Source organism: Bison bison, unplaced genomic scaffold, assembly GCF_000754665.1.
Source record: "Bison bison bison isolate TAMUID 2011002044 unplaced genomic scaffold, Bison_UMD1.0 scf7180017864500, whole genome shotgun sequence".
NCBI lineage: Eukaryota > Metazoa > Chordata > Mammalia > Artiodactyla > Bovidae > Bison > Bison bison.
The window spans coordinates 2681248-2708355 of NW_011495059.1; the positions used below are offsets into that span (position 1 = coordinate 2681248).

A 27108-nucleotide genomic window follows, 5' to 3' on the forward strand; every position below is an offset into this window, starting at 1 on the left:
TTCTGGTCGTGTGGAAGTCTTCTAGATCTTGGGGTCTTTGAAAGGAAACGCCACTGTTTCTCATTGAATGGCCTTCCATTGTGGGTTACTGGAAGAAAAAAAAAAAAGAATTATTGAATGGTAAACTTGTTAGCTATTTAAAAATAAATAAATAACAAGAAAGGTGGGGAAACCTCCTAGAAAGCAGATCACAAAGAGACAAAAAAAAATTTTTAATGAGAAAATTAGAGGTGTAGCCTAGAAGGTCTATCATTCAAATACAATAATAGTTCTATTACAAGAAAACAATAGGGAGGAAGTTATGAGGAAGTAATTCAAGAGTATTTCTCAGAACTGAGACAGGAGTTTCTAGCATGTGAAAGAATTCACCAGGTGCCCAACCTGGTGGATAAAAATAGCCCCAAGGTGCATCGTTATGAAAAGATGCTCCCTTGGGCTAAAAGCTTTCTGTGAAGGAAGAGAGGTTTCAGATAAGGGATTAGCCATCTCAGTGGTTCAGATTCCTTAACAGGCGTTGGAAGGAACAGGACTGTGTGAAATGTTCTTGAAATTCTGAGAAGAATTCCATCTCCAACTTTTGATTTGCTGCCCTCCAGGCTGTCAAGGTGGACTATGAGCATAGTCAGACACGAAGGTCTCAGAACTTACATTTCCTACTGAGTTAGTGGACATTGTGATTCACCAGAATGAGAGAGTAAATCCTCAGAGAGAAGAAAGAAACGTGGGCGTCCACTCTTAAGAGCGACACAGAGAACACGTCCCCAGGAGGATGGAGGTGAGAGGCCCTAGTAAGGTGAGGTGCCTTTGAAGCAGACTGAGGAGCGCTCTGAGACTTCAGATAGAATGGTACAGGGGGAAGAAATGAACCTAGGCTGAGAGGAATCCTGCTTCTCAAGTTTTGGGGGAGCATTTTTAGGTAAGTTAGTGACTCAGAGAACAAAGCACATTTTTAAATTTAAAGGTACTTGCTGTCTTTAGGGGGAAAGATTACACAAAAAAAGAAAACTTTAGCACAGTATAGTAGTAAGTAGTAGTAGTAAAGTCGCTAAGTCGTGTCCAACTCTTGCGACCCCATGGACTGTAGCCTGCCAGGCTCCTCTGTCCATGGGATTCTCCAGGCAAGAATACTGGAGTGGGTTGCCATTTCCTTCTCCAGGGGATCTTCCCGACCTAGGAATTGAACCCAGGTCTCCTGCATTGCAGGCAGATTCTTTACTGACTGAGCTATTCGGGAAGCCCTAGCACAGTATAGTTCATATCTTAGCTGTGAAATGAATATTGATTTAATAATAACTGTATCAGGAAGATACAGTTCATCTTCTGTGGCAAGGGGGCTACGTGCTTTTGTCGCTTCTTTGAAATACAGACAAACCCATACGTTTGCATGTTGTCTGTGGCTGTTTTTATGCTGCAGTGGCAAAATTGAATAGTTGCAACAGAGACTGTGTGGTCTGCAAAACCTAAAGTATTTATTATCTGGTATTTTATAAAAATATTTGCCATCTCCTGTTTTATAGGAAGAAACTGATAGAGTACTGTTTAAAATCATTAAAAAGGTCTGATAGCAGTATTAGTATACTTTTTAGAAGTCTCATTTGTTCATTGATACTGAAGTATAAATATAGTGATACTGAAGTACAGTTGACGGGCAGTATTGTGTCAGTTTCCGGTGTATGCTTCAAAATCAGGGAGTGTGACGCTTTCATCTTTCTTCTTCTTTCTCAGGATAGCTTTGGATATTTGGGGTCTTTTTTGGTTCCACACAAATTTTAGGATTATTTCTTCTATCTAGCTCTGTGAAAAATGCCATTGGTATTTTGATAGGGATTGCATTGACTCTGTAGGTTGCTTTGGGTAGTGTGATCATTTTAGCAGTTTTAATTCTTCCAACTTGTGAACACAATGTATCTTTCCATCCATTTGTGTTGTTTTCAGTTTCTTTTATCAGTGTCTGATAGCCTCAAACTACAGGTCTTTCAGCTTCTTTGTTCAGTTTATTCCTAGGTATTCTACTCTTTTTGATGGGAGTTGCAAATGTTTTCTTAATTTCTTTTTCTGAGAGATCATTATTAGAGTATAGAAATGCTACAGATTCCTATTATTAATTTTATATCCTGCAACTTCACTGAATTCATTTACTAGTTCTGATGGGTTTTTGTTGGAGTTGACAATGTTTTCTTTATAAAGCATCAGGTTGTCTTCAGATAGTGATGGTTCTACTTTCCAATTGCTGCTGCTGCTGCTAAGTCGCTTCAGTCGTGTCCGACTCTGTGCGACCCCATAGACGGCAGCCCACCAGGCTCCCCCGTCCTTGGGATTCTCCAGGCAAGAACACCAGAGTGGGTTGCCATTTCTTTCTCCAATGCATGAAAGTGAAAAGTGAAATTGAAGTCGCACAGTCGTGTCCGACTATTAGTGACCCTATGGACTGCAGCCCACCAGGCTCCTCCATCCATGGGATTTTCCAGGCAAGAGTACTGGAGTGGGGTGCCATTGCCTTCTCAGACTTTCCAGTTAGATGCCTTTTATTTCTTTTCTCTTCTGATTGCCCTGGCTAGGACTTCCAGTACTGAAGTGGTGAGAGTGGGCATTCTTGTCTTGTTCATGATCGAAGAAGAAAAGCTTTTCACTGTTGAGGATGGTATTAGCTGTGGGTTTGTCATATCACTCAGTTAATCAGTCCTGTCTGGCTCTTTGTGACCCTTTGGACTGCAGCCTGCCAGACTCCTCAGTCCATGGGATTTTTCAGGCAAGAATACTGGAGTGGATTGCCATTTACTCCTCCTCCAAGGGATCCTCCCGACTCAGGGATTGAACCCGCATCTCCTGTGTCTCCTGCACTGCAGGCGGATTCTTTACCGCTGAGCCATTGAGGAAGCCCCGTGGCTGTCATATATGACCTTCATTACATTGAGGTATGTTCCCTCTGGGCCCACTTTGTTGAGAGCTTTTTTATCATGAATGGATGTTGAATTTTGCCGAAAGCTTTCTCTGCATCTATTGAGATTACCCTAATGATTTTTATCCTTAATTTTGTATCACTGTTTTTAAGAAATATTTTGAAACATAGCAGAAGGAAGAGCTATAGATCAAAAGATTACCCCTGGGAAGAGTGAGTCAGGAATGGGGAGGAGTAGAGTCAGGGGAATATTTTTTGTTTTAAGCTGCGTATTATTGAATTCTTAAGCTATTACTTTGAAAAAGCATGAATGATGAATGCTAAGAAATTTGATTGGACATAAAAGAACAGTAAACAGGAAACAAAAAAGAAAGGCCACCAGTTATGATAAAGAAGGTAGGAGCTCAAAGCCTTTTCTGTAAACATCGCTTTCCCATTTATTCACCCCCTTACTCCACAGATAATCCTTTATGAGCCCAGATGTCAGGCCCTGAGCCTGATGCTGCAGGACACAGTCCCTTCCTGGAGGGCGCAGAGGCACGGAGCTGGTGGCACGCAGATACGGGGAAAAGATGATACCATGGTGGCATGGCTGCTGTGGCTTAGCGCTCCTCAGAGGTGTTTTCAGGGCTTAGGGAAGTCAGGTAAAACATCCCGGAGAACATGACACACAGCGTTGAATTTTGAAGGATAAGAGAATGAAGTGGAAGGAGGCATAGCCTGAACTTTAAGTGTTCAGAACAGTTGGTTGAATGGTGGAAGGTAAAGTCAGAGCAGCAGACACGGACTAGAGGCTGGATCCCTTATGCAGGGCTCTGTGCTGGGAAGAATGTTTTCTTTTCTGAAGACACTGCAGAGATAATGATCTGATTTGGCAGATACTTTAGGAAAACACACGCTTGGTGCAATGAGGGTAATGGTATGAGGGTGGAAGGCACTTAAGAACAGAGACACTTAGGAGGCTGGGTCAGGTGAAAAACACCCCCTACCCAAAGTGGACTGGGGAGGATCCTCGGGATTCAGGAAAGAGGAAGGAGATAAGGGAAGGGGAAGGATTTTAGGATAACTGGACTCTGGGCTGGGTGGCAGGTTGTGGGACTCTGACCTCCAGTGGGAGACATAGGAGCAGGGGTGGGTGTGCGGGTGTGTGTGTGTGTAAAGGCAGCACTGAGTTTGATTTTGGAAGAGTTGTGGGATTTGGGGGGGTATCTGTGGGATCCCTGATTGGAACTGGCCAGGATATGGATGGATAAGTCCACTTAGAGGTCAGGAGGACTTGAATTTGGAAATGTTACCCCACTCCAGTATTCTTGCCTGGAGAACCCCGTGAACAGAGAAGCCTGGCGGTCTCTAGGCCGCGGAGTTGCAGAGTCCGACAAAACTGAGTGGCTGAGCACACACCTGATGTAGAGGTGAGGTCTGGAAGTTGAGTGGAGCGCCCAGAGCCCATGCGGAATTTATTAACACATCATTGACTCCGCCCCGTTTTAGAGTGATGTGATTAACATTGCCACGTGAAGTTGTTAGAACTTAAAGAGTATTTAGCCGTGGGGACACTGACATTTAAGAGTTGGGCCTTATAATGCGAGGAGCCTATGGAGGAAGCTAAGCTTTGGAAGCCTGCAGTCAGAGGGAAAGCTGGAGAGAATGGCCTCCAGGAGACCAGTGAGATGAGAATTTTAAGAGGAGAAAATGGTCTGTAGCTTACATTGCTGCAAGAAACTCAGGATAAGGCCTTGGACTTGTTAACTAGGGAGTCATTGCCAAGAGGAGCTTTAGGGAAGTAATACGGAAGGAAGTGATGATTCAGGTGTGGGATTTGTTAGTATGGTTACTGTTCTGAGGTAGAGTTGAGCCTGTTTGCGGAGAGAAGGAAGTGATTCTTCGTGGAACACATGTTTATTGAGTCCCTGTTATGAGCCCATTGCTTTTTCAGACTCAGGAAGTACAGCATGAACAAAACAGAGCTTACACTCGTGTGTGTACATCTCACAGGTAATAAGTTCGTAATCAACTAGACGTAATACAACGTCAGGTAGTAACAAGTGCCAGGAAAAAAAGCTAAATTAGGGTGAGAGAAGAGAGGGTGGGGACAGGGGTTGGCGGGAGTAGGGGGTCAAGGAAGACTTTGGTGGCAGGTGACATCTGAGGGGAAACCAGAACGAAACGAGGAGAGACTAGCTGCAAAGTGATCCAGAGGCTGAGGTGGCTGAGAGGCAGGAGAGGATGGACCCCAAGTACTGATGGAAGGCTTAGTTGTCCTCTGGAGAGGGGGGCCACCTTGCTTCCCCTGCCCTGGAGGGAAGCCCAGGACAGGTGACACCAGAGGCTGCCAGAAGGCTTGTGTGCGTCCTGTGTCCTGATACTCTCTGAGGTTGGCGCTGTGGGGAGACAAAGGCTGACCGCACGGAGGAACTTGGGAGATGGCGCTGGGGCAGAAGTGTTGAACTGGAGAGAGAAAAAGTCATACATTTCAGAATGTTCTTAATGAACCTGCACCCATTTTTCTTAATGTAAGCTTTGCTGTGAGTGTTAAGAAGGAATGGGAATATTTATATTGTTTACTTTTTATATTATTAACAGCTAACCTTCTTGTGAAGGTAATTAAATACTGCTTTCATAAGTGAGCAGTGAAATGCATTGAGGAGTTCTCCCAGTTTTCTTGTCATTCAAAAGTTAACATACTTTTTCATCTTTATTGTTTTTGGCTGTGCTGCAAGGCATGTAGAATCTAGGCCCCCAGCCAGAGAATGAACCCGTGCCCTCCAACAGTGGAAGCGCGAAATCTCCACCACTGGGCCACCAGGGAAGCCCCAGTTACACACTTTTTTTTTAATATACTTTTTTAATACACTCTCAAGTTTCCTGGTTTGTCCACACAGGAGTTTCAGAATATATTTGTATTATGCTTCTAATTAAATTGTGGGATTCTGAAATTACTGTTTTAATTTGCACTTTATTGAACCTAAAGGATCTATCTAATCACAACTTTTGGGTGATGTCAGCACAGCAGCAGAGGCTGTGAAACCATTTCCAGTGTTGTGCAGAAGGACCTGCTTTAGCGTATATCTCGTTCGCTATTCCTGCTGCATAAAATTCAGCTGCACAAAAAGATTAGGTGGTTTTGTGTTTTTTAAACACGTGCCATCAAAGAGGAAAAAGGTAGAGAAAACCTCAGAGAGAAAATACTAGATGGTATTTGGAGAAATAAAAGTCAATACATGCTTACTGAACACAAATCCATGCTGTTGATGCCAGCTGCTACCTTGTGAAGTGCCCACGTGCTGGTGTGTGGCAGTCCATCCAGGTACTAGAAATGATTTCACAGTCACAATGCAAGGGCGGCCAAAGACCTGCTTTCGGTGAACGAGAGCAATTCTTCTTTCCTTGGCATATGGGATCTTAGTTCCCCGACCAGGGATGCAGCCTGCACCTCCTGCATTGAAAGGTGAAATCTTAACCCCTCGACCACCAGGGAGGTCCCTGAAGCAGTTACTCTCATAGCAGCCTCACTGGGACGCACTTGGATTTCACACACATTGTCTCTTTCAGGGAATGGAGTGGGTTTATCTGCATGGCGTGAAAATCCCTGAGGGTGCGGGTGTCTCGCATGTGAACACCTGGTAAGGAATGGTGGTGAGATTTGGTTTAGGATCTTTCACCCAGCTCTTTTCCTCCAAGCCTTCTGTCTGCTGAGTAACCACAGTCAAGCCTTACTTGGGTCAGCCCCACACCTTCCCAGTCTTTCTAGCTTGTGCTCATCGGCCGCCTCTGATCTTCCCAGGCCCTGTGATGACGGGGACCCAGGGAACAGTGACCCTCTGCAGTGGCCAAGCTCTGCTGTGACAGCATTTCCACACTGTCTCCCACCCCATCCCTGAGCTTCCTCTCAGCTTGACTTCCTACTGGCTGATTGCCTCGGGGTGGATTCCTGAAAGCGGAACCTCCGCAGTCCATAGATCTAGGTGGCACATTGCCTGAGTGCTCTCAGAACGCTGGAGACGATGGACGAGCCAACAGTGACGATCAGTTGGACCTGTTCTCCCCGCTTTGCAGGCAGCGCTGGGCCCTGATCATTTGCATGCTGGTTTGTGGACCTTAATCAGAAATTGTGTTTTTTGATGTCTCTACTGCATTATACTTAATTTTTTTTCGATATATTAAAAGACTGGTTCCAAATAGGAAAAGAAGTACGTCAAAGCTGTATATTGTCACCCTGCTTATTTAACTTATGTGCAGAGTACATCATGAGAAACGCTGGACTGGAAGAAAGGCTGAGAGCCGAAGAATTGATGCTTTTGACCTGTGGTGTTGGAGAAGACTCTTGAGAGTCCCTTGGACTGCAAGGAGATCCAACCAGTCCATTCTGAAGGAGATCAGCCCTGGGATTTCTTTGGAAGGAATGATGCTAAAGCTGAAACTCCAGTACTTTGGCCACCTCATGCGAAGAGTTGACTCATTGGAAAAGACTCTGATGCTGGGAGGGATTGGGGGCAGGAGGAGAAGGGGACAACAGAGGATGATATGGCTGGATGGCATTACTGACTCGATGGACGTGAGTCTGAGTGAGCTCTGGGAGTTGGTGATGGACAGGGAGGCCTGGTGTGCTGTGATTCATGGGGTCACAAAGAGTTGGACATGACTGAGCGACTGAACTGAACTGAAGGTGATTTTTCTTGGCACTAGACTTTTTCTGCATTTTGTAAGCAGTTGATTTCATTTTGTTGGGTAGAATTTTAGTTGAGTTACATGTCTGGTTATTGATAATACCCTTTTTATTACCTAGAGTTTATTTCGCAAACTTCCTTCTTCATTGCAGAATTTGTGGCAGTTTGTGGTGGTTGAGAATGTTGGTTTTCTGGGGTCTGATAACTCAAAACTGAAAGATAAAGGAGACGGACTTTTGTGCTAACATAGTTGACCTAGAGTCAGCTCCACTGTATTGAAGTCCAGAGGGTAAGATTCTCTGAACTGCCCTGATTTCAGAGCCCTTACCTTGCCATTTCTCAGGAATTATGGTTTTCTTGAGGAAAGTTCATTGTTTCATCAGATGTTAGTCCTCACACTGACCCTTCAGAGCACTGTTTACTGACTTGGTTTTCCCTTTTCCTGGCTTGGCCGGTTCTTCTCTGCCGCCCTCTCTTTCCCCCTTGTCTAGGGCCTGCCTGTGCCCACTTTGCCACTTGTTGCTTCCATGGATGCTGTGCTCTTTGCAAGCAGCAGTATTCTGGTAACACGGTATGCTCCTTTGAATAGAAAATGCTTCTGACTCTTGGAGGAAAAGAAAACCCTAAATTGACAGACTTTAAACTGTAGTTGTGGTTCCCACGGATGATTGAAATCCCAAGGCCTTCATTTTTCTCAGTTGCATCAAACATGCCATGAGCCCACTTAGGTGAGACTGCCTTGGATTAATCTAAAAGCTCTCTGACGCCTGCACATACCGCATTCACTTGCATGTGAGAAATAAGTGTATCATAGGGATAATCGTGCGCCTCTGGGATGGGCTCCTAGCTCTGTGGGATGTCCAGGAAATCAAGGTAAACAATGAATATGAATTGGTGTCTACATCCAGACTAGAACCGGAAGCCAAGATATATATACTATGATCTTTCCATTGTTTGTCTTTGGGGGAGGTGAGAGTGGGTGATTCAGGCAGCCCTCCATTTGGGTTTCCTAGAACAGAGGTCCTTCTGTCCCTTGGATGCCCCACAGCACTTCTAGACCTCTCAAGCCAATGGCTGTGCTGCTCAAAAGACATTTATGAGAAGCTCAGTGGCATCGTGGCTTTGTGCTTGGAGCCTGGGAATGGGTATAATAAAATGGGTGTAATAAAATCATTAGGAAATGATGGGAATGGGTATAATAAAATCATTAGGAAAAAATTATGGGATATTGAAATAGAATTTATTTTGTCAGTTTAAAATGCACATGGTTTGAAACATCAAGTAATGTAGGACAGCGTATGATGAAGCACAAGAGTGCCCTGTCCTGTCTCATACCAGCTCCTCTCTCCTTCAGAAAAACCAGTTTTAACTCTTTCAGCTCTTTCTCTTTTAAAAATATTTATTTATTTATTTGGCTGCACTAGGTTTTAATTGTGGCACATGGAGTCTAGTTCCTTGACTAGGAATCGAACCTGGGCCCCCTGCACTGGAAGCATGGAGTCTTAACCTTTGGACCGCCAGGGAAGTCCTTTAACTCTTTTTTATTGTGCATATTTCTATTTCCTGATATATCAGTTATGGATATTATTTACTAATTCCCCCCCCCCCAAATGAGGGCTTTGCTTATTAGTTCTAGCCCCTCTCCACCCCTCCACACCCCCCAGATATACTCATGGCATCATTTTCAGTTCCTCTTTTAGTTCCCTTTGTGATTTAATGCGCCAGCATCTCTTATAGCTTGTTTTATCTATGAAGACAGTATTTTTTTGACTCTGCTGCATCTAGAGCAAAAAATGAGGGCTCAGGATAGGAGTAAGTAGGCTTAGGCCAGTGCACAGGGCTCTCAGGAGTGTCAGGCTGGAAGATTGCTAATCGTAAATGTTCTGGGGAAGTAATCCTCCATTCTCTGTTTTCCTCATGGGCCACAGCTAATCTTGAGATAATCTGAAATGTTTTATTATGGATTTTAACATAATTTTTGCCTTTTTTATGTTTTACAGAAATAAAATAATTGCCTTTAATAGATGATAATGAAAATACAGAAGAAAGAGAAGCAGGTAAGAGATCACCTGTCTTTTAAGTGAGTGAATCCAGCTCACACTGGTGCTTTGCTTTTTTTTTAAACGAGGAGATGCCGGCAGTTGTGGCTTCTCTCTCAGCCTCTGGTGGTTACCCTGATTCCTGTGTTTTCCATTCTCCACATGGTAACTGAGAACTCTGTCCTGAAGGACTTAATATATAGATTTGTACTGTGCTCAGGTCAGCTCCATATAGGAATAAATGTAATGAAGACTGTAAATCAGAATATGACTCAAAATTGGTTATGTGAAAAAGAGATGTTTCCCCCCCTTTCCCGCCCCCAGGAATAGCTTACCAAGTTTTTATAAAGAGAGAAGTGCTCACTTCTTTATAGTTTACATATTTATTATTTTCGACGTTCAGTTAAACTGAAAGCATTTTCTCACAGACCTCCTGTTTATCACAATCTGCAGAAGTTTTCTCCTGCAGAAAATAGTGAACCTCTCAACTATTCAGCCCCGTTTGGTTTCCTGGAAGGGAGGGGTGTTGATAAAACATGTGGCCTGTGTTTCCCATCCTGCTAAGATCTTTTTCCTCAGTTGGTATTATAGTTCTGTGTTCTAGGTGGTTCCCTATTCAGAGCAACCCACAGACCTAAACCAGTGAGGCCCAGGGAGGTGAGATGAGGGGACCAGGCTTGATCTCCTGGAATTGGGCTGGTTTTCCTTGTACAGAATTGATGACAACCTGGTAACCGGGGAGGTCTGAGTCTCTGCTCTTCAGCTGGAACCCGTGCACAGAGGTTGAGTGGGACCACCTACTTCCCTCTCCGCTTCTACAGAGCACTCAGTAGTCAAATACAGGGTGGTCTGGGGATACGGTTCCAAGGACGACCCTCTGTTCTGTCTCCAGCAGATAGGTCCTTGTGAAACCAAACTAAAACAGCCTGTTCTAGGAAATAATTGACTCATCTGCTGTCTAACAGCTGTCTACACTCCCGATTTCTTCCTGTCCTAGCTCTTTAGAGTCAAAAGTTAGCAGACAAACACTGCAGAACATGCAGTTCCATCTGCCAGAATTTTCTGCTATGGATATACTCAGACAAGTGTGCAAAACTGCGTGTACGGCTTCATGGCTGCTTTGTTTATAAGAGCAAAAATGGAAAAGAACTTACGCGTTCATTAAAAAGGGGACTACAGGAAGGCTTCATTTTACTGTCACAGATACTACTTTTTTTTTTTTTTTAATGGAAGGTTTGTGGCACCCCTGCCTTGAGCAAGTCTAACAGGGCCATTTTCCCAATAGCATTTGCTCATTTCACGTCTCGGTGTCACCTTTTGGTAATTCTGTCAATATTTCAGACCTTTTCATTGCTATTTTATTTGTTACGGTGATCTGAGATCCGTGATCTCTGGTGTTACTGTTGTAATGGTTTTGGGGTGCCGGGAACTGCACCCCTGTGAGACACAGAACTTCATGGATAAATGTGTGTGTGCTCACTGCTCCACTGACTGGCTGTTCCTCCACCGTTCACCTTCTCTGGCTTCTGAGCCCAAGAAACAGCCGTTCCTCAAGACACAGCAATATGGAAATTAGGCCACGTAATAACCCTACAATGGCCTCTAGGTGTTCAGGTGAAAGGAAGAGTTGCTTGGCTTTCATTTTCAATCAAAAGCTAAAGGTGATTAAGTTTAGTGAAGAAGGCACATGGGAAGTAGAGACAGGCTAAAGTCAAGGCCTCTTGTGCTTAAGTTAGCCAAGCTGTGAATGTAAAGGAAGAGTTCTTGAAGGAAATTAAAGGTACCACTCCAGTGAACACATCAATGATGAGAGCGCACAGCAGGCTTATAGCTGATGTGGAGGAAGTTTTAGTGGTCTAGGTGGAAGGTCAAGCAAACCACAGCATTCCCCTGAGTCAGAGCCTCGTCCACAGCAAAGCCCTAACTCTCTTCAATTCTGTGAAGGCTGACAGAGGTGAGGCAAGTGCCCAAGAAAAGTATAAAGCTAGCAGAGGTTGGCTCATGAGGTTTAAGGAGAAAAGCCATCTCCATAAATAAGAATGCAAGGTGAAGCAGCAAGTGCAGATGTAGAAGCTGCAGCAGGTTATGCAGAAGATCTAGCGCATGTGATCCGTGAAGGTGACTACGCTACACAACAGATTTTCAGTTTAGACAGAACAGCCTTCATTGGAAGAAGATGCCATTTAGGACTTTGATTGCTAGAGAGGAGAAGTCAGTGCCTGTCTTCAAAGCTTCAAAAGACAGGCTGACCCTTTTGTTAGGGGCTAATTGAGCTGGTGACTTGAAGTTGAACCAGCGCTCATGTGCCATCCTGAAACTACTAGGGCCCTTAAAAATTGAGCTGAATCTCCTCTGCCTGTAGTCTCTAAACGAAAATTAGAGCCTGGATGATAGCACGTGTTTACAGCATCGTTTACTGTTGAGTCCTGCTGCTCAGAAAAAAATGACTGCTCGTTGACAGCGCCCATGGTCACTCAAGAGCTCTGGTGGAGTTGTACTGCAAGATTAATTGTGTTTTCATGTCTGCTAACACAGCATCCATTCTGCAGCCTTTGGATCAAGAAGTAATTTGACTTTCAAATCTTACTATTTAGGACATGTATTTTGTAAGGCCATAGCTTCTATCTATAGTGATTCCTCTGATGGATCTGGACAAAGAAAATTGAAAGCCTTCTGGAAAGGATTCACCATTCTAGATGCTGTGAAGAACATTTTTGATTCACAGGAAGAGGTCAAAATGTCAACATTAACAGGGATTTAGGAGAACTTGATTCCAACCTTCATGGGTGACTTTGAGGGGTTCAAGACTTCAGTGGAAGAAATAACTGTAACTGGTGGAGAACTAGAAGTGGAGCCTGAAGATGGGACTAAATTGCTGCAATCTCACGATAAAACTGAACAAATCAGGAGTTGCTTCTTATGATGAGCAAAGAAAGTGATTTCTTGAGGTGGAAACTGGTCCTGGTGAAGAAGGTTTGACGATTGTTGAAATGGCAACAAAGGATTTAGAATATTGCATGAACTTAGTTGATAAAACAGCAGCAGGGCTTGAGAGGATTGATTCCAATTTTAAAAGTTGTACTGTGGGTAAAACACTGCCAGACAGCACTGCAGGTACAGAAGACTGTGAAGGGAAGACTCCATCGACGTGGTAAGCCTCACTGTTGCCTTATATTAGTAAACTGCCACAGCCACCCCAGTCAGTCAACAGCATCAACATTGAGGCAAGACCCTTTATCAGCAAAAAGAACATGACTTGCTGAAGGCTCAGGTGATGGTTAGCACTTTTTTTAGCAATAAAATGTTTTTAAATTAATGCTATTGCATATTATTTTAATAGACTTCAGTATACTGTTAACATAACTTTTATATGCACTAGGAAGCCAAAAACTCTGTGTGATTCACTTCACTATGATACTTGTTTTATGTGGTGGTCTGGAACTGATCCTGCAGTATCTGTGAGGTAGGTCTGTGTTTACATTACAGCCAGGGCCAGTGGAATATTATGCTGCTGTTCAAAAGAACATATTACTTGAAGAGAACCCCAAACCCTCAAACTATTGTCATTTATGATACATGGACAGATTTATAATTCTTTTATAAAACAATCTGCATATTTAATTTTTTAAACACTATTTAAAGTAAGCTTTCATGTCAGTAAAAAACAGTTCAGTTCAGTCACTCAGTCTTTGCGACCCTGTGGACTGCAGCACGCCAAGTTTCCTTGTCTGTCACCAGCTCCCGGAGCTTGCTTAGTCTCATGTCCGTCAAGTCGGTGATGCCATCCAACCATCTCGTCCTCTGTCGTCCCCTTCTCCTCCTGCTGTCAATCTTCCCCAGCATCAGGGTCTTTCCAGTGAGTCAGTTCTTCACATCAGGTGGCCAAAACAAACAAAAAAAACGTTCTTTATCAAAATTATTCCAACATGAATTTTCAAAGTCACATTAAGACCTTTGATATGTCAGCTGGCTATTACGTAGCTTCAGTGAGATGGGTTTTCATTTAGACCTCGTAGTCAGTGTTGAGGCATAGTGCAGGGTTCTTACTTAGAAGTTAGGTGGGGTAGAGAAGAAAGTTAATTAAGTGGAGCAGTTGCTGCTGCTTCTCTTCCAGGTACTGGTGATAGTCCATACAGATGCCTGAACTGCAAGATGCTGCCAAGCATGAAAATAAAAAAAACCTTCCCACCAAAGCAATCCACAGGCTCGCAAACTGGTCTTTGGACATACCTTAGCATATTTTTACTTTTGTTACTGCCCTAATTCATTTTGTGCTCTGAAACATATACTTGAGAGGTCAGAGCAAAGTGACTGTACAGGAACACTGACTGCGTGAGGTATGATAGGCGAGACTAAGATGATGGAGCCTGAAGAAGGGATGATTTAGAAGGATCTTGTGGAGAAGAGGTTAACTGTATCTGTCTGTCTCATCTGAGGATGAGTATGGACACATGTGGAGAGTTACAGGTGAGCAGGGGATAGCTCCAGCTGAAGAAGACCGTCCTGAGAAGTTGAGCTGCTCAGCCGTGTCCTGTGCCTTGTGGGCAGTAAGCTCCCTGCCTCTGGAGAGGCTGGAGAGCCATTTGCTTGGGTGTCAGAGGCCAGGAGATGGGAGCCTGGGCTAGATGGCCTCCGAGGTCCATCCTCACTAGAATCCTAGGGTTTACCGTGTATGGTATTTATCTGTTGGTACCAAAATAAAAAGTATTTTAAACAGATACAATTTTTAATTAAAATATATAATTATATATTACATAGTGGTTCTTTCAGCTCATGTTACCGATGTCACTCAGTATGTCACTAGCTGAGACAGACACAAAGGAACTTTTTAAAAACAGAAATAAGCTGCTGAGTTTTAAATTCTATGAATAAGTGACGCTGAACCTATTTACATGTAGGAAACCCTGGAAGAAAGACTACCACGTTTCAACAGCGAATAGCATTGCCTCGTCTCCTTTCCTGGCCAGAGGAGTCTGGGGAGCTCTGGTAACGAGGCCTTGGGCCAACATCAAAGTGGCGACAAAAGATCTAGGATCTGTGACATTTGACAAGTGTGGATATAGCTGCAGAGAATTGCCTTCCTCTGTTTAACTGGGATCCACTCTCGGGAAAAACTAGCCCAAAGCTGGTATTCTGAGCATTATGATGGGAAGCAGAAGTAACAGCAGTGAACTTCTTTCCACTGTTGATAGAGTTTATAGTCTTCTCATTAACTCACTGTCTGGTTTCTTAATTAGCTCATCCTTTTACCACTGATACAGTTTTGGAGAAATCTTGGAAGTTTGGAGAAACTATATAACACTTAGTGACCAAAGATCAAAAGTTTGTGGAGGGAAAAGGAAATGCAGTACCCAGTGCTAACAAGATACATCCTTAGGATGGTGGTTGCAGGCCTTCTGGTAGCTGTCAACCCTTATCTTGGGGTCCTTCTGGGTAGTTTTGAAAAGTCTGAGGTCACTTATTTAATCTTCAGCGTTCTGCTAGATTGATTGATTCTTCATGTATTCTCCCATTCTGTTCTGGGAAACAAATGGATTTGTAGAGAGATGGATAGAAGAGGAAAGGGTTAACGGTTTTCTGGGGAAAGGTTAGGGAGATACAGTGGTGCTGGGCAGTGGATGATGGAGATAAAGTAGAGGTGCTTAGAAAGTGAAAGTGAAGTCGCTCAGTCGTGTCCGACTCTTTGCGACCCCATGGACTGTAGCCTACCATGCTCCTCCATCCATGGGATTTTCCAGGCAAGAGTACTGGAGTGGGGTGCCATTTCCTTCTCCAGAGAATCTTCCCAACCCAGGGATCGAACCTGGGTCTCCCGCATTGTAGTCAGATGTTTTACCATCTGAGCCACCAGGGAAGGCTGAGGTGCTTAGAGAGTCTTGCTAATTCTGATTCTAAGTTTGGTGTATCCAGAGCATGAGGCAGCATCGTGAAGGAGTCAAGAGCAGTGGCTCTTAAAACCAAGCATCAAATCTCATCTCAAATGGCAAGTCTACTGCTCACGAGCTGTGTGACTTTGGGCGAGTTATTAACCTCTCTGAGCTTCTCTAGAAAATGAAGTTGTAGTTGGAACCATAATATACTTCCTCTTAGAGCTGTTTAAAGACATTATCTGTTCAAGAATACTCAGTCCTTAGTAAAATCAGGTATTATTATGATCATTGCTGGCGTCTATTTTGTCCTTCAGATATCAAAACAGTGCTGAATACTCGGAGTAGCTGTGACTAGGGTGTATGAAAAGCACCATTCCTGTCCGCACATGCAGTATTCCTGACTCTAGGCCCTGGTCTTTCTGGGCTTTGGTGTGTGGCAGTGCAGTTGGCCAGGGTTTGCTGAAGTTCTGGGCTCAGAGGCCCTGGGAGCCCAAGCCTACAGTGAAATTCCAGATGGGCCAGGAAGAAAAAGGAAGGAAATTAGTCTTATTTTTCTGTATTTGTTGACCTACTTAGTTTAGAAGATGCCGCAAAAACATTCTAGAAGAGGCCTCCCCTAGCCTTGGATGAAGCAAACATCATTCCTCTTTGACAGATTTAGAGAATTGAATCACTTTGAACTTTTGGTTTTTCCATTAGGGCCATAGTTGTTTGAAAATAAAACTCGTAGTTTCTAGAAACAACACTTGTTAACAAATAGGCACTTATCAAATAATTTCCCTCTCTCTTGCTCTTTTCTTCTTAGCATCTACATTTGATAATCTGCCTGCTCCCTCGCCCCATTTTTGTTACTGCCTGGAATTGACAAGGTTTAGGTTGACTTCACCTAAAGATATATTTAGAGATGTTGACTTTCTAAGATTCCTGGAACATTGTAAGATAAAAACCCAACACCACCCTGTACCCTGTTTTAATGTGGAAATAGAGATGGGGACCGGGAATGACCAGGTTCAAGGGTTTTGGGGTGGATGTGTTTTGTAGAAATGACATCACCAGATGTGTTGATCACTCTTCAGTTCTTAGCTTACCTGCTCCTCAGCAGCATTTGACACCTGTGAGCATCTGTCATAAAATGCGCTCATCCTTGGGTATCTGTGAAGCCGCACTTTCTTGCCCTTTTCCCCGCTACATCACTGACCTGATGATGCTCCTTCCCACATGATGTGTAGGTTCTTCCCCCTCTGGGAACCGTAAGCATTGGTGTTCCTCAGGTTAGGCCCTGTTCCCTCTTCTCTCTCTACCCATTCTTCCTGGGCAGTCCAATGTACTCTTCTGGACATTTCCCTTGGAAAGTATATCCAAGAGCCTCCTGGACACCTTCGTCTACCTTACATACCTAAGGTTTCCACCTTAGATCCCTGAAACTGAGCTCTTCCCCTGGCGCTGACCAGCTGTGACTGTGGTAGAAGAGACACAGGATTGGAATGGCTGCTTTACCGCCCAGAGCACAGGACTCTTAGGTGCAGAAGGATTGAACATGCTGAATGCAGGGGTAAAACACAGAACACAAAGGGGACACACACACACACACTCTCTCTCTCTCTCTCTGTGACACGTACACACCCACTCACTCACTCTGTTTCTCTGATACTCTCTCTCCTCAGATGAATATGCTGAATGCAGGGAAAAAACTCAACACAGAGGGGACACACACACACACACACACACTCACTGACATTCTCCCTCCTCAGATGAGTCTTGCCATCTCAGCACAAATCTTTGTGCTGAATGATGAGCGTCCCAGTGCAACTGCAGTATAAAAAGGCAAGGATATGTGGGCTTTTCTGTCTTTACTGTATTCCACAGTCAGGTAACTATGAGAAATACTCTTTCAGATGAAAGAGAAGGCAAAAATATAAGACAATTCTAATTTTAATTGGGAAGTAGGTTTGCCACCTGAAATGTCCACAGACCCTTTGTTATTTGGACTTAAAAAAGACAGGTCTCAAACTTAGTTAAGCTTTTCTGCTTAATTTTATATTTAACTGATTTCTTTAGATTAAGTAAGTCTGCACATAGAACATGGGCTTCCCTGGTGGCTTGGTGGTAAAGACTCCTACCTGCCAGTGCAGGAGACGCGGGTTCGATCCCTGGGTGGGGAAGATCTCCTGGAGAAGGAAATGGCAACCCACTCCAGTATTCTTGCCTGGAAAATCCTGTGGACGGAGCAGCCTGGTACACTGCAGTCCATGGGGTTGCAAAAGAGTCGGCTAAACAGCACCACACAGAACACCTTCTTCTCTCTGGGGAATGTGGGCGGCCCTGAAGCAGACTGACAGCAGGGCCCCACGGGGCCACTCAGCACCGGGTGGAAGCCGGAGGAAGTGCTTTTGGGTGAAGGGTGTGCGGGGGCCTGCCCGGCCCCAGTGAAGAGGGCACCATGCCCTGCGCCCAGTCACATGTCATTGTGAGCTGGCACCTCTCGTAGTCTCCCTTCGATTCCTGAAGCGTGATGACTTGGAGGAGCATGAATTGTCTGGCAAACAGTTTTTCCTGTTTAGCATTCAAGTCTTTAAAATTTTTCTGCTAAACATCCATGTGAAAAGTTGATCTGTGCAAATATCATGAAAGTATTATTCTCATTATTGAAAATCTAGATGTCTTTGTATTAAAAAAGAAAAAAAATTTACACAGCCTCAAATGACTGTTCACATTTTGTTTATTTTCTTTCTTCTGTACACAGGTGTTGTCATTTTTGCTTTCATGTACAATTTTGTAGACTTTTTTCTTTTTCCCAAATTGAAAATACTCATTTCACCCAATAACCACATGACTGAGTTTTACTATAAGCCACAAAAATATTGGGGAACACCACAAAGTCACTGTCTTATAAAGCTTCTAATCATGGGAAACAATTAAAGACAAACAGGTAATAACTTGGAGAAAGTTTTGGGAAAAAGAAGTGAAACTTGCCCACAGTCTTATCTCCCAAACATAATGATGGTATGTATCCTAAAATGTATTTTAAAAAGCTAGTGGTGATGTCTTATTTTAAAAAATTAGATTTTATGTATGTGTATATATATATATATGTTATTTTCCCACGTTGTCAGCTAAAACTTTAAATGTCAGCTAAAAAACTTTAACTTTTAAACTTTAAATTTTTAAATGTCAGCTAAAACTTTGTTTAATAATGGCTGTGTAGTGTTATTCTATGTGGATGTGCTATTAATTTAAGCGTTTTCCTAAAGATTGACAAATAAGATATTTATGTTCTGTGTATTCACTTGGCCATGCTGCGTGGTGTGTGAGGGCTTGATCCCCTACCAGGGACTGAACCCAAGCAGTCTGGCAGTGACAGCGCTGAGTTCCAGCCACTGGACTACCAGGGAGTTCCCTGTGTTTACTTTTAAATAGGATATTTATTTTTACTCTATTAAAAAACAATTCTGTATCAGGTGTTCTTACATATAAACTTTGGAGTTTCTAAATGTTTCCCTTAGTTTATGTTCTCAAAGAGAAATTGCTCACTTAAAAGCATATCCATGATTAAAATTTTAGTGTTTTTGCTACTCTCCCCTGCAAAAAGGCTTTCACTAGTTAACACTGGGGACTTCCTTGGTGATGCAGTGGTTAAGACTCCATGCTGCCACTGTAAGGGAGCATGGGTTCAATCCCTGGTCAGGAAACTAAGATCCCACATGCTATGTGTTGCAGCCAAAAAAAAAAAACTGATACTCCTGTTAGCAATGTAAGAGAGAGGACCCTTGTCAGTATATTCTTATATTGAATTTTTTTTAAGTGAGATATAATTCACATTCTATAAATTCCATATTTAAAATATGTAATTCAGTGGTTTTAGTCTATTCACAGGATTGTGTAAAGCTCACCATTATCTGATTCTAGAACATTTTCATCACCCCCAAAAGAACCTTAAGCCTATCGCAGACACTACTTTTTCTTTCCTCAACCCCTGGCAACTCCATATACCTCCCTTTATGTCTCTATGGACTTGCCTGTGTTGGGCGTGAGATGTAAGTGAAATGAGACAATATATGGTCTTCAAGGTGCCTGACTTCTTTCACTTAGCACAGTTTTTTCAGGGTCTCTCCATTGTGTAACATGGATGATTTTCTTAGAGTCTGTTTTGACTTTCAAGGACTTGCCTGATTCTTCAGGGGAACAACCCAGATTTGTCCTTGGATGTCTGTCTGGGAACCTGTTTATCTAGATTCAGATCTTTTAAGTGTCTTTTCCAGGAATATTGTAGATTGTTCATTTTGAGCCCAAGAAATATGTTTTATTACTATCAGTGTGGTTTAGGAGTTAACATTGATGTGTGTTTTATCCATCTCTCTCAGCTTCATTCTGGCCTCCCTAGATGCGTGATTCTGGTTAAGCTGTCAGTGTAATATAAAATGATACTATTCCTGCAGTCGGTCATCTGCCGTCTGTCCCTTTTAAGGCCATTTTCAAAAGGGGTAATTTAGTGCCCTTCTTGGTGGAAGAAACAGAGACTTCATTTATACTCTTTTGCCTCCCTCCCCTCCCCACCCCCCAGCTGACCTTGAGATACATGGAAGAAATATTTTTTGTCTTATATTTTTAATCCTCAGCAGATATCTTTTCCAGGCTCCCAACAAGGTCTCTTGAAAAAAAAAAAATTTTTTTTTCTGAGGAATTATTGACTTGCAAGATTAAAATTTTATATTTTTGCTTACTAATACCTGCCTTTTGGGATACTTCTGCCTTTTAAACACTGGTTGATTGTGCTCATGTCTTGCTTGGGTTTCCCTTCTCCCTCCAGGATGTCCCAGCTGTGCCACTTCCTAGGAAAATATCTTGACAAACTGCCTTTTCTCTCTGGTAGCTCAGCGGTAAAGAATTAGTAAGAATTCACCTGCCAGTACAGGAGACACAGGTTCAGTTCTTGGGTTGGGAAGATCTGGAGAAGGAAATGGCAACCCGCTCCAGTATTCTTGCCTGCGAAATCCCATGGACAAAGAAGTCTGGAGGGCTATAGTCCACGGGGTCACAAAAGAGTCGGACACAGACTTAGCAACTAAATAACAACTCTAAATCTCAAGACAGAGTATTTTATCTGTAAAGTGAGAGGTGGACTAGACAACTCTGTAGGATTCCTGGGAATGGGATTGCTAGGACATCAGGTAAGTATGTGTTTAGTTTTATAAAGAACCTGATCTTCTCCCAAAGCGATTGAGTACACTGTCACATTTAGGGTTTCTGACCGAGTGTAGTTAATGCTTGTCTGGTGGTCTGTTTCCCTGGGGTGTCGTCAAATGCTCAGTGAAACCAACATTAGCTTTTGGCTAGAGAGTTCCAATCCCGGCTCCTTTGGCCATTAGTTGTATGGCCTTGGGCACGTTACTTAGCATCAATTAGTAATCCTCCCTTTCCCCTTATACAAAATAGACATCATTGTGCTAATAAGCCTGCAGGGTTGTTGAAAAAGATTGGCGATGTCATGAAACATGCTTTGCGTAGTTCTGAATGTCTCCATTTGATGTGTGTTCAGTAGCTCTGGCTGCTGTTACTGTTACAGCCTAGTAATTGAATACCTAGGTACCACCACACCTGCCTGAGCTACCTGCTCAGCTTTCTGGAGAGCCCCCAAAAGAGAGACCTTAACATGAGGTATGAACTGAGGAGAGGGTCTCACTTTGAGCTTCAGAGAACTGCCTTGGTAGAATTAGGTCTTCAGTGTGTTGTCTTTTAGTCTCTTTGAATAAACACCTGGGTGTCTCTGCCTTTTTCAGTGTGTCCACCCTTGCTTGCTAAGCAAAAGCTTGTTCCCTGAGGGCCGAGTGTCCCGGGCACAGAATTTAGTAACATCCCAGGGATGGTAAGGTGCTCACAGGATCCCAGCCTTAACTGGGTGTGTTACCCATTGAGTTTCTTGCTGTCTTTTCTTTCTTTCTTTCTCTTTCTCCCTCCCTCCCTACTTTTTTTTGTCTTTTTATTGTGATGGAAAACACATAAAATTTACCATCTAAATCACTTTCTTACAGTTGATTGATTTGAATTTCTTTGAAGTTTACTTAGCTCTTCTTTTTCCTAAACCATCTTAAATACTGAATCAGCAGTGAGGTAGTGACACTGAATTGTCCCCCCAGCCTCACCCCCCAAGTAGTGAGTCCTGCCAGAATGACCAGTTCCCTCCAGATTTAGGCTTGTTTATGACCCTGAACTGTGTTTATGATAAAAATCCAGAAGAATCCTCCTTTGCTTTCATCATCATCTCCTGGGATTCTCAGTGTTGTGTTTGGGAATATCAGGCTAAGAAAGGGAGTTGGGAAGAACGAAAGGGAAATAAGCAGCTGGGCTTTGCACCCCATCACTCCCAGGGTGGGCCAGGAAGTCTGAGCAGAGACGGGGTGACCAGAAGGCCAGAGGGAAACCGCACCACCTGGCAAGTGTCTGTGCCCTCGGCACAGGCCAGGCCTCCTGTTAAGAGAGCAGGCGACTCACAAGTGGGGCCGATGCTAAGCCATCATCCAGTGGTGTAACCGTCCTAGAAGGCCTGCTGGTCTCTTCCAGGTCCTCCGTAAGTTACTTCTTTATTTCCGGAAACTAGCACCCGTGTATTGTCAGATTACTGGCAACCTTAGCGTGGTTATGAAATGACAGATGTTCTCTGTGACACCACTCCTGAAAATATGAGACATAACTTCTGCTTCCAAAGGGATGTCTCCTTAAAAGCAGTGTTAGGTGTTAGGAGGCTGCACGTTTATTTGGCAGTGCTCCAAATCGGCTTTGAAATGTCCCTTTTAGGGCTGCCTTCAGCACCTGTGACACTTACTTTCTAAAGGCATCTGTTACAGTAAAGCACGCTCCTGTACAGTTACTGGCTTTTTTGTGAGTGGCCAAAGGTTATCTTTGGCGGGCTTCCCTGGTGGGTCAGAATCTGCCTGCAATGCGGGAGACCTGGGTTCGATTCCTGGGTCTGGAAGATCCCCTGGAGAAGGGATAGGCTACTCCCTTGTGGCTCAGCTGGTAAAGAATCCACCTGCAGTGCTGGAGACCTGGGTTCGATCTCTGGGTTGGGAAGATTGTCTGGAGAAGGGAAAGGTTACTCACTCCAGTATTCTGGCCTGGAGAATTACATGGACTGTATAGTCCATGGGGTCACAAAGAGTCGGACGTGACTGTGTGACTTTCAGAGGTTATCTGGTGCTGAGTCTGTGACAAAGTTAAATGATCATACAGAACACTGTTTTTAGTTAAAAAGAAAAGGTGCAGTTTTGAGTGACCAGGTGTTCTTGTTCGAAAATCAAACCAGCTGAATGTTGATGCTGCTTGATGATACGTGAGAGCGAAGACTGGGGGGAAGAAATCTCACACATTGAGCTTGACCCTATATCCTTATCACCCTGCTGACATCAGCTTTATCGTGGAGCACACTTGGCCAGTAACTTTGTGTGTTAGCATGATAAATGCCACTCTGGGTTGGAGCAGTGTGCCCAGGTTTTGCGTCCGCTAGTGGCTTCTATGGCTTCCCTGGTGACTCAGACGATAAAGAATCCGCCTGCAGTGTGGGAGACCTGAGTTCGATCCCTGGGTTGGGAAGATCCCCTGGAGGAGGGCATGGCAACCCTCTCCAGTATTCTGGCCTGGAGAATCCCCATGGATAGTGGAGCCTGGCGGGTTTCAGTCCGTAGGGTCACAAAGAGTCAGACACAACTGAGCGAATAAGCACAGTGGCATCTACAGGTATTTTGTGGGAGACCACTGTTGTTGCCGGTTCTAGACTTGGAGTTGAAAAAGGTGTTTCAGATTTCTGTAAAACATGGAAAGCCTTCAGATCTTGGCATACACATTTCCTACATAATATACTAACACCAACTTGGTCCACCAGGACCTTGCTCCACACAAGCAGAGGCAAATATTTTCAATAAAGCGTCCTGTTTGCCGCTATATGCCCATGGCTGAGCAGAGGAGGAACTGCCACGTTTTAGGCACTCAGGAGATGCCGAACAGATCCATGCATTCACAGTTGACGTCACTGTTTGTGTGAAGCTTGCAGTGGAAGAATAACATGCTTGTCTCTTTCTCTGTTTCTTGCAGTTGTCAAGTCTAAAAGTTCCGAATCACTCCCCAATGTCTGATGCCTCTGTCAATTTTGACTATACATCCCCCTCCCCATTTGACCACAGCACTGACCAGGAGGAGAAAATCGAAGATGTTGCCAGTCACTGTCCAGCCCCAAAGGAGCTGTACGACGTTGAAGAGGAGGCCGGGCCCCTTTTCCCCAGGAAAACGGCGTCCCATAACGGTATGGAGGACAGTGGTGGAGGAGGCACGGGCGTGAAGAAGAAACGCAAGAAAAAGGATCCAGGGGAGCACGAAGGGGCAGCAAAGGGAAGCAAGGACAGGGAGCCTAAGCCAAAGAGGAAGCGTGAGCCCCGAGAGCTGAAGGAGCCCAGGAAGGCCAAGGAGCCCAGGAAGGCCAAGGAGCCCAGGGAGCCCAAGGAGCCCAGGGAGCCCAAGGAGCCCAGGGAGCCCAAGCAGAAGGACGGCGCCAAGAAGACGCGGAAGCCCCGCGAGGCCTCGGGCCCCAGGGAGGCCAAAGAGAGGAGGGGCGGCCCTGACGCTGCAGCCAGGACCAAGTCCAGGAAGGCCAGGTGCGTCCCCTTCTTCCCGCCCCCAGCCCTGGGCTCTGCATCCACAGCCCAGCTGGCCATGGCCAGGCTGTAGCCCCTGGACAGAGCTTCCCCACTTTGAGCCAAAGTAAACCCACCTCCTCACCTCCTGAGGAGAGAAAGATAGCCTTAATTAATACCGTGCCTGCCATTTCTTGCCATTCCTTTTGGATTAAGAAGAATTAAAGTATGTGAGCACACGCAGGGTGTTGGGGAAGGGACGTCACAGGTGTGTATGGGGTGGGCAGTGATTCGGGAAGCAGCAGCCATGTAGACAGCAGAGGGGCAGCTGTCGGGGGTGAGGCGTGCACAGACCCCGGGTCGGTGCTGGGGGTCTGGGAGAGCCAGGGATGTGTGCAGAGCTCCAGACAGAGGACTGCCTAGACCCCCTGGCTGCCAGCCGTCTAGTGCTGGCGCCTCCCTGGTCCGCGTCTCTCATTCGGCATCTAACGCAGTGCCTGACATGTCAGCAGGTGCTCAGAAAATGGTGAGTCAGGGAGACCAGAGGAGACAGACCACAGGGACCCACGTAGAGACCCGTCTAGAGAAAAGAGGGCGTGGGGACACATTGGCTGCTGGAGGTGACCGCAGGGGGCCCTGGCTAGAGATCCTGTCAGGATCCAAACATACTCTTTATTCAGGGAGCTAAATATTTGTCATCGCTGTACAAAAGTGCGCTTCCCAGGGGGCTCACTGGGTAAAGAATCCTCCTGCAGTGCAGGAGACATGACTTTGATTCCTGGGTCAGGAAGGTCTCCTAGAGGAGGGCATGGCAACCCATTCCAGTATTCTTGCCTGGAGAATCCCATGGACAGAGGAGCCTGGTGGGCTGCAGTCCCTAGAGTCACAAAGAGTCAGACACGATTGAGCGACTGAGCACACGTGCATGCAAATGTGATGTCTTTTGTTCTCTTTCTAAATTCTTGGTGGAAAACATTTAAACTTTCTGAGGTCATACAAAACTCCTCTATATTTAAGGGGAATTTAAGTTCTAAGTGCCGAGGCAGAGTATAGACGGGGAGCACCCATTAAAGGTGCAGAAATTGATTCAGTTGCTAACAGGATGTAAGCTAATGGGGGCATCAGTCCTGTATAGGGTCAGGCAGAGAGGACGTTAGTTTTAAAGAGAGAAAGCATTTTAGAATGCCTTGTACCACAACTCAGAATTTATTTTATGGTTCGGTTCATTTTCAGAAGTACAGTCTGTTGGGACCAGATGGGTAATTGTCTAATCCAAGTTAAAGCTGCCTTATAATATGTACTCTCTTCTCCCTGGCAGGGGATTTTACCTTTTGTTTATCACAGAGGCTTGGGTGGGATCCCAGGAATGTAGTTCACAGCAAATGGACATAAACTAACTTCCTCAGAAGGTCAAGAGAAGTCAGTAAAATCAGGAGTCTGACTAATGAGCAACTTGTGTGTGTGCGCAGTTATGTCTGACTCTTTGCGACCTTGTGTACTGCAGCCCATCAGGTTCCTCTGTCCATGGGATTTCCCAGGCAAGAATACTAAAATGGGTTGCCATTTCCTCCTCCAAGGAATCTTCCCAATCCCGGGATCAAATCCGAGTCTCCTGCATCGGCAGGGGGATTTTTTACCACTGAGCTACCTCAGAAGTCCATTGAGCCACTTTCTCAGTGAACCTAGGCTCATCTCTGATGTGGGTGGAGTGGCTTGTGGCAGGGGTATCCGAGTTGAGTTTCTATCTTCTGCCAGTAACTTCCAGATTATTTTGGAGAAGCTGAAATGGTTCTGCAGGGTAGCTACTTGTGAAGAGGGAGACTCAGACATGAGCCAGTGGTGTGACTGAGTTTGGTTATTAGAGGAAGCAGCAAAGAATCCTCCAGGGTGATGTTTTAGAATTAAGGCCATCAGGGTGGGAGGGTCTGAGAGCTCTAATAAGGAGTTTGGTTTGTGTTTAGAAGGTAATAGAAAGTCAGAGGCATCAGGCTCACTTTAGTCACTGGTCTCTGGTGCTTGTAATTTTATCAACTTCTTAAAGGAATTCATGTTTACTCTTTGTGAGACAAGGCAACAAGTATATAGACATTGTCATAGATTCCGTTTGGGGCAACGAGGAGGAGGCATTTCACAAAGCAGAATGTGTGATAAGTCATGTCCTACTCTTTGGGACTCTTTGAACGATAAGTCCGCCAGGCTCTTCTGTCCATGGGATTTCCCAGGCCAGAATACTGGAGTGGGCTGCCATTTCCTCTTCCGGGGAATCTTCCCGCCCCAGGGATCAAACCTGCATCTCCTACGTTGCAGGAAGATTGTTTACCACTGAGCCATCAGGGAAGACAAAGCAAGGTTGGGTGTCAGATGTATGCATAGCAATGTTAAGGGAATTGATTTTTACCTAATGAGGCTATATAAAATATACATGAGTTGGATAAGTGCTTGTGAGTTTGCTAACTGAGAAAACAGCAGATGCTCTTGAGGTTTAGAAATCCAGGAGATACCTTCTGAGAAAATGCTGACAAGTTGGGCTGGTTATCCCTTTAGAAATGTACACAAGATCCAGGAGGCTTTCCACCTCCCTTGGTACGGGAGCAGTGGAAGATTGACCAGTGGATATCACGGAACTCCTCCATGTAGCCCAGGTCCGGTTCAGGACTGTTGAGCCTTTCTGTCTTTTTTATATTTATAAAGCTGCTTCGGCTCCTTTTACTCACGACGCCACTAGTCAGCAGAGGCAGCTCTAGTTCTGAAAGGACATTAATTGATTAAAAAAAAAATGTTGATAATTAAGTCATATGTTTTGTGTTCTCTGATTTACTCTCTGGCAGATTGGCTTAAGTACATGTTTTGATTTGAGCCTTTATTGATTAGCCCCTGGATCGCACTCCTCAGTTACAGATGATTCAAGGGACATTTGGATTGTTGGAGGAGCTTCACAGCTGATTTAAGGGCTTCCGGTCTTTTCTTCCTTCAGTCCATCTTGCCAGCTGCCGCCTAGCCCATCTTTCTGAA

General features: G+C 44.5%; 1 protein-coding gene across 2 annotated transcripts in view; it reads left to right on the forward strand.

The window, feature by feature from the left end:
* Positions 1 to 2806: 2806 nt before the first annotated feature.
* Positions 2807 to 27108, forward strand: part of CHD6 (chromodomain helicase DNA binding protein 6) — a 151832-nt gene continuing 127530 nt past the window's right edge. For both annotated transcript variants that reach the window (XM_010829137.1, XM_010829138.1), the window contains exons 1-3: positions 2807 to 2915; positions 9567 to 9623; positions 23561 to 24117. In XM_010829137.1, the coding sequence (XP_010827439.1) occupies positions 9591 to 9623; positions 23561 to 24117 (590 nt within the window). In that variant the 5' untranslated portion in view covers positions 2807 to 2915; positions 9567 to 9590. The remainder of the gene's footprint in view (positions 2916 to 9566; positions 9624 to 23560; positions 24118 to 27108) is intronic.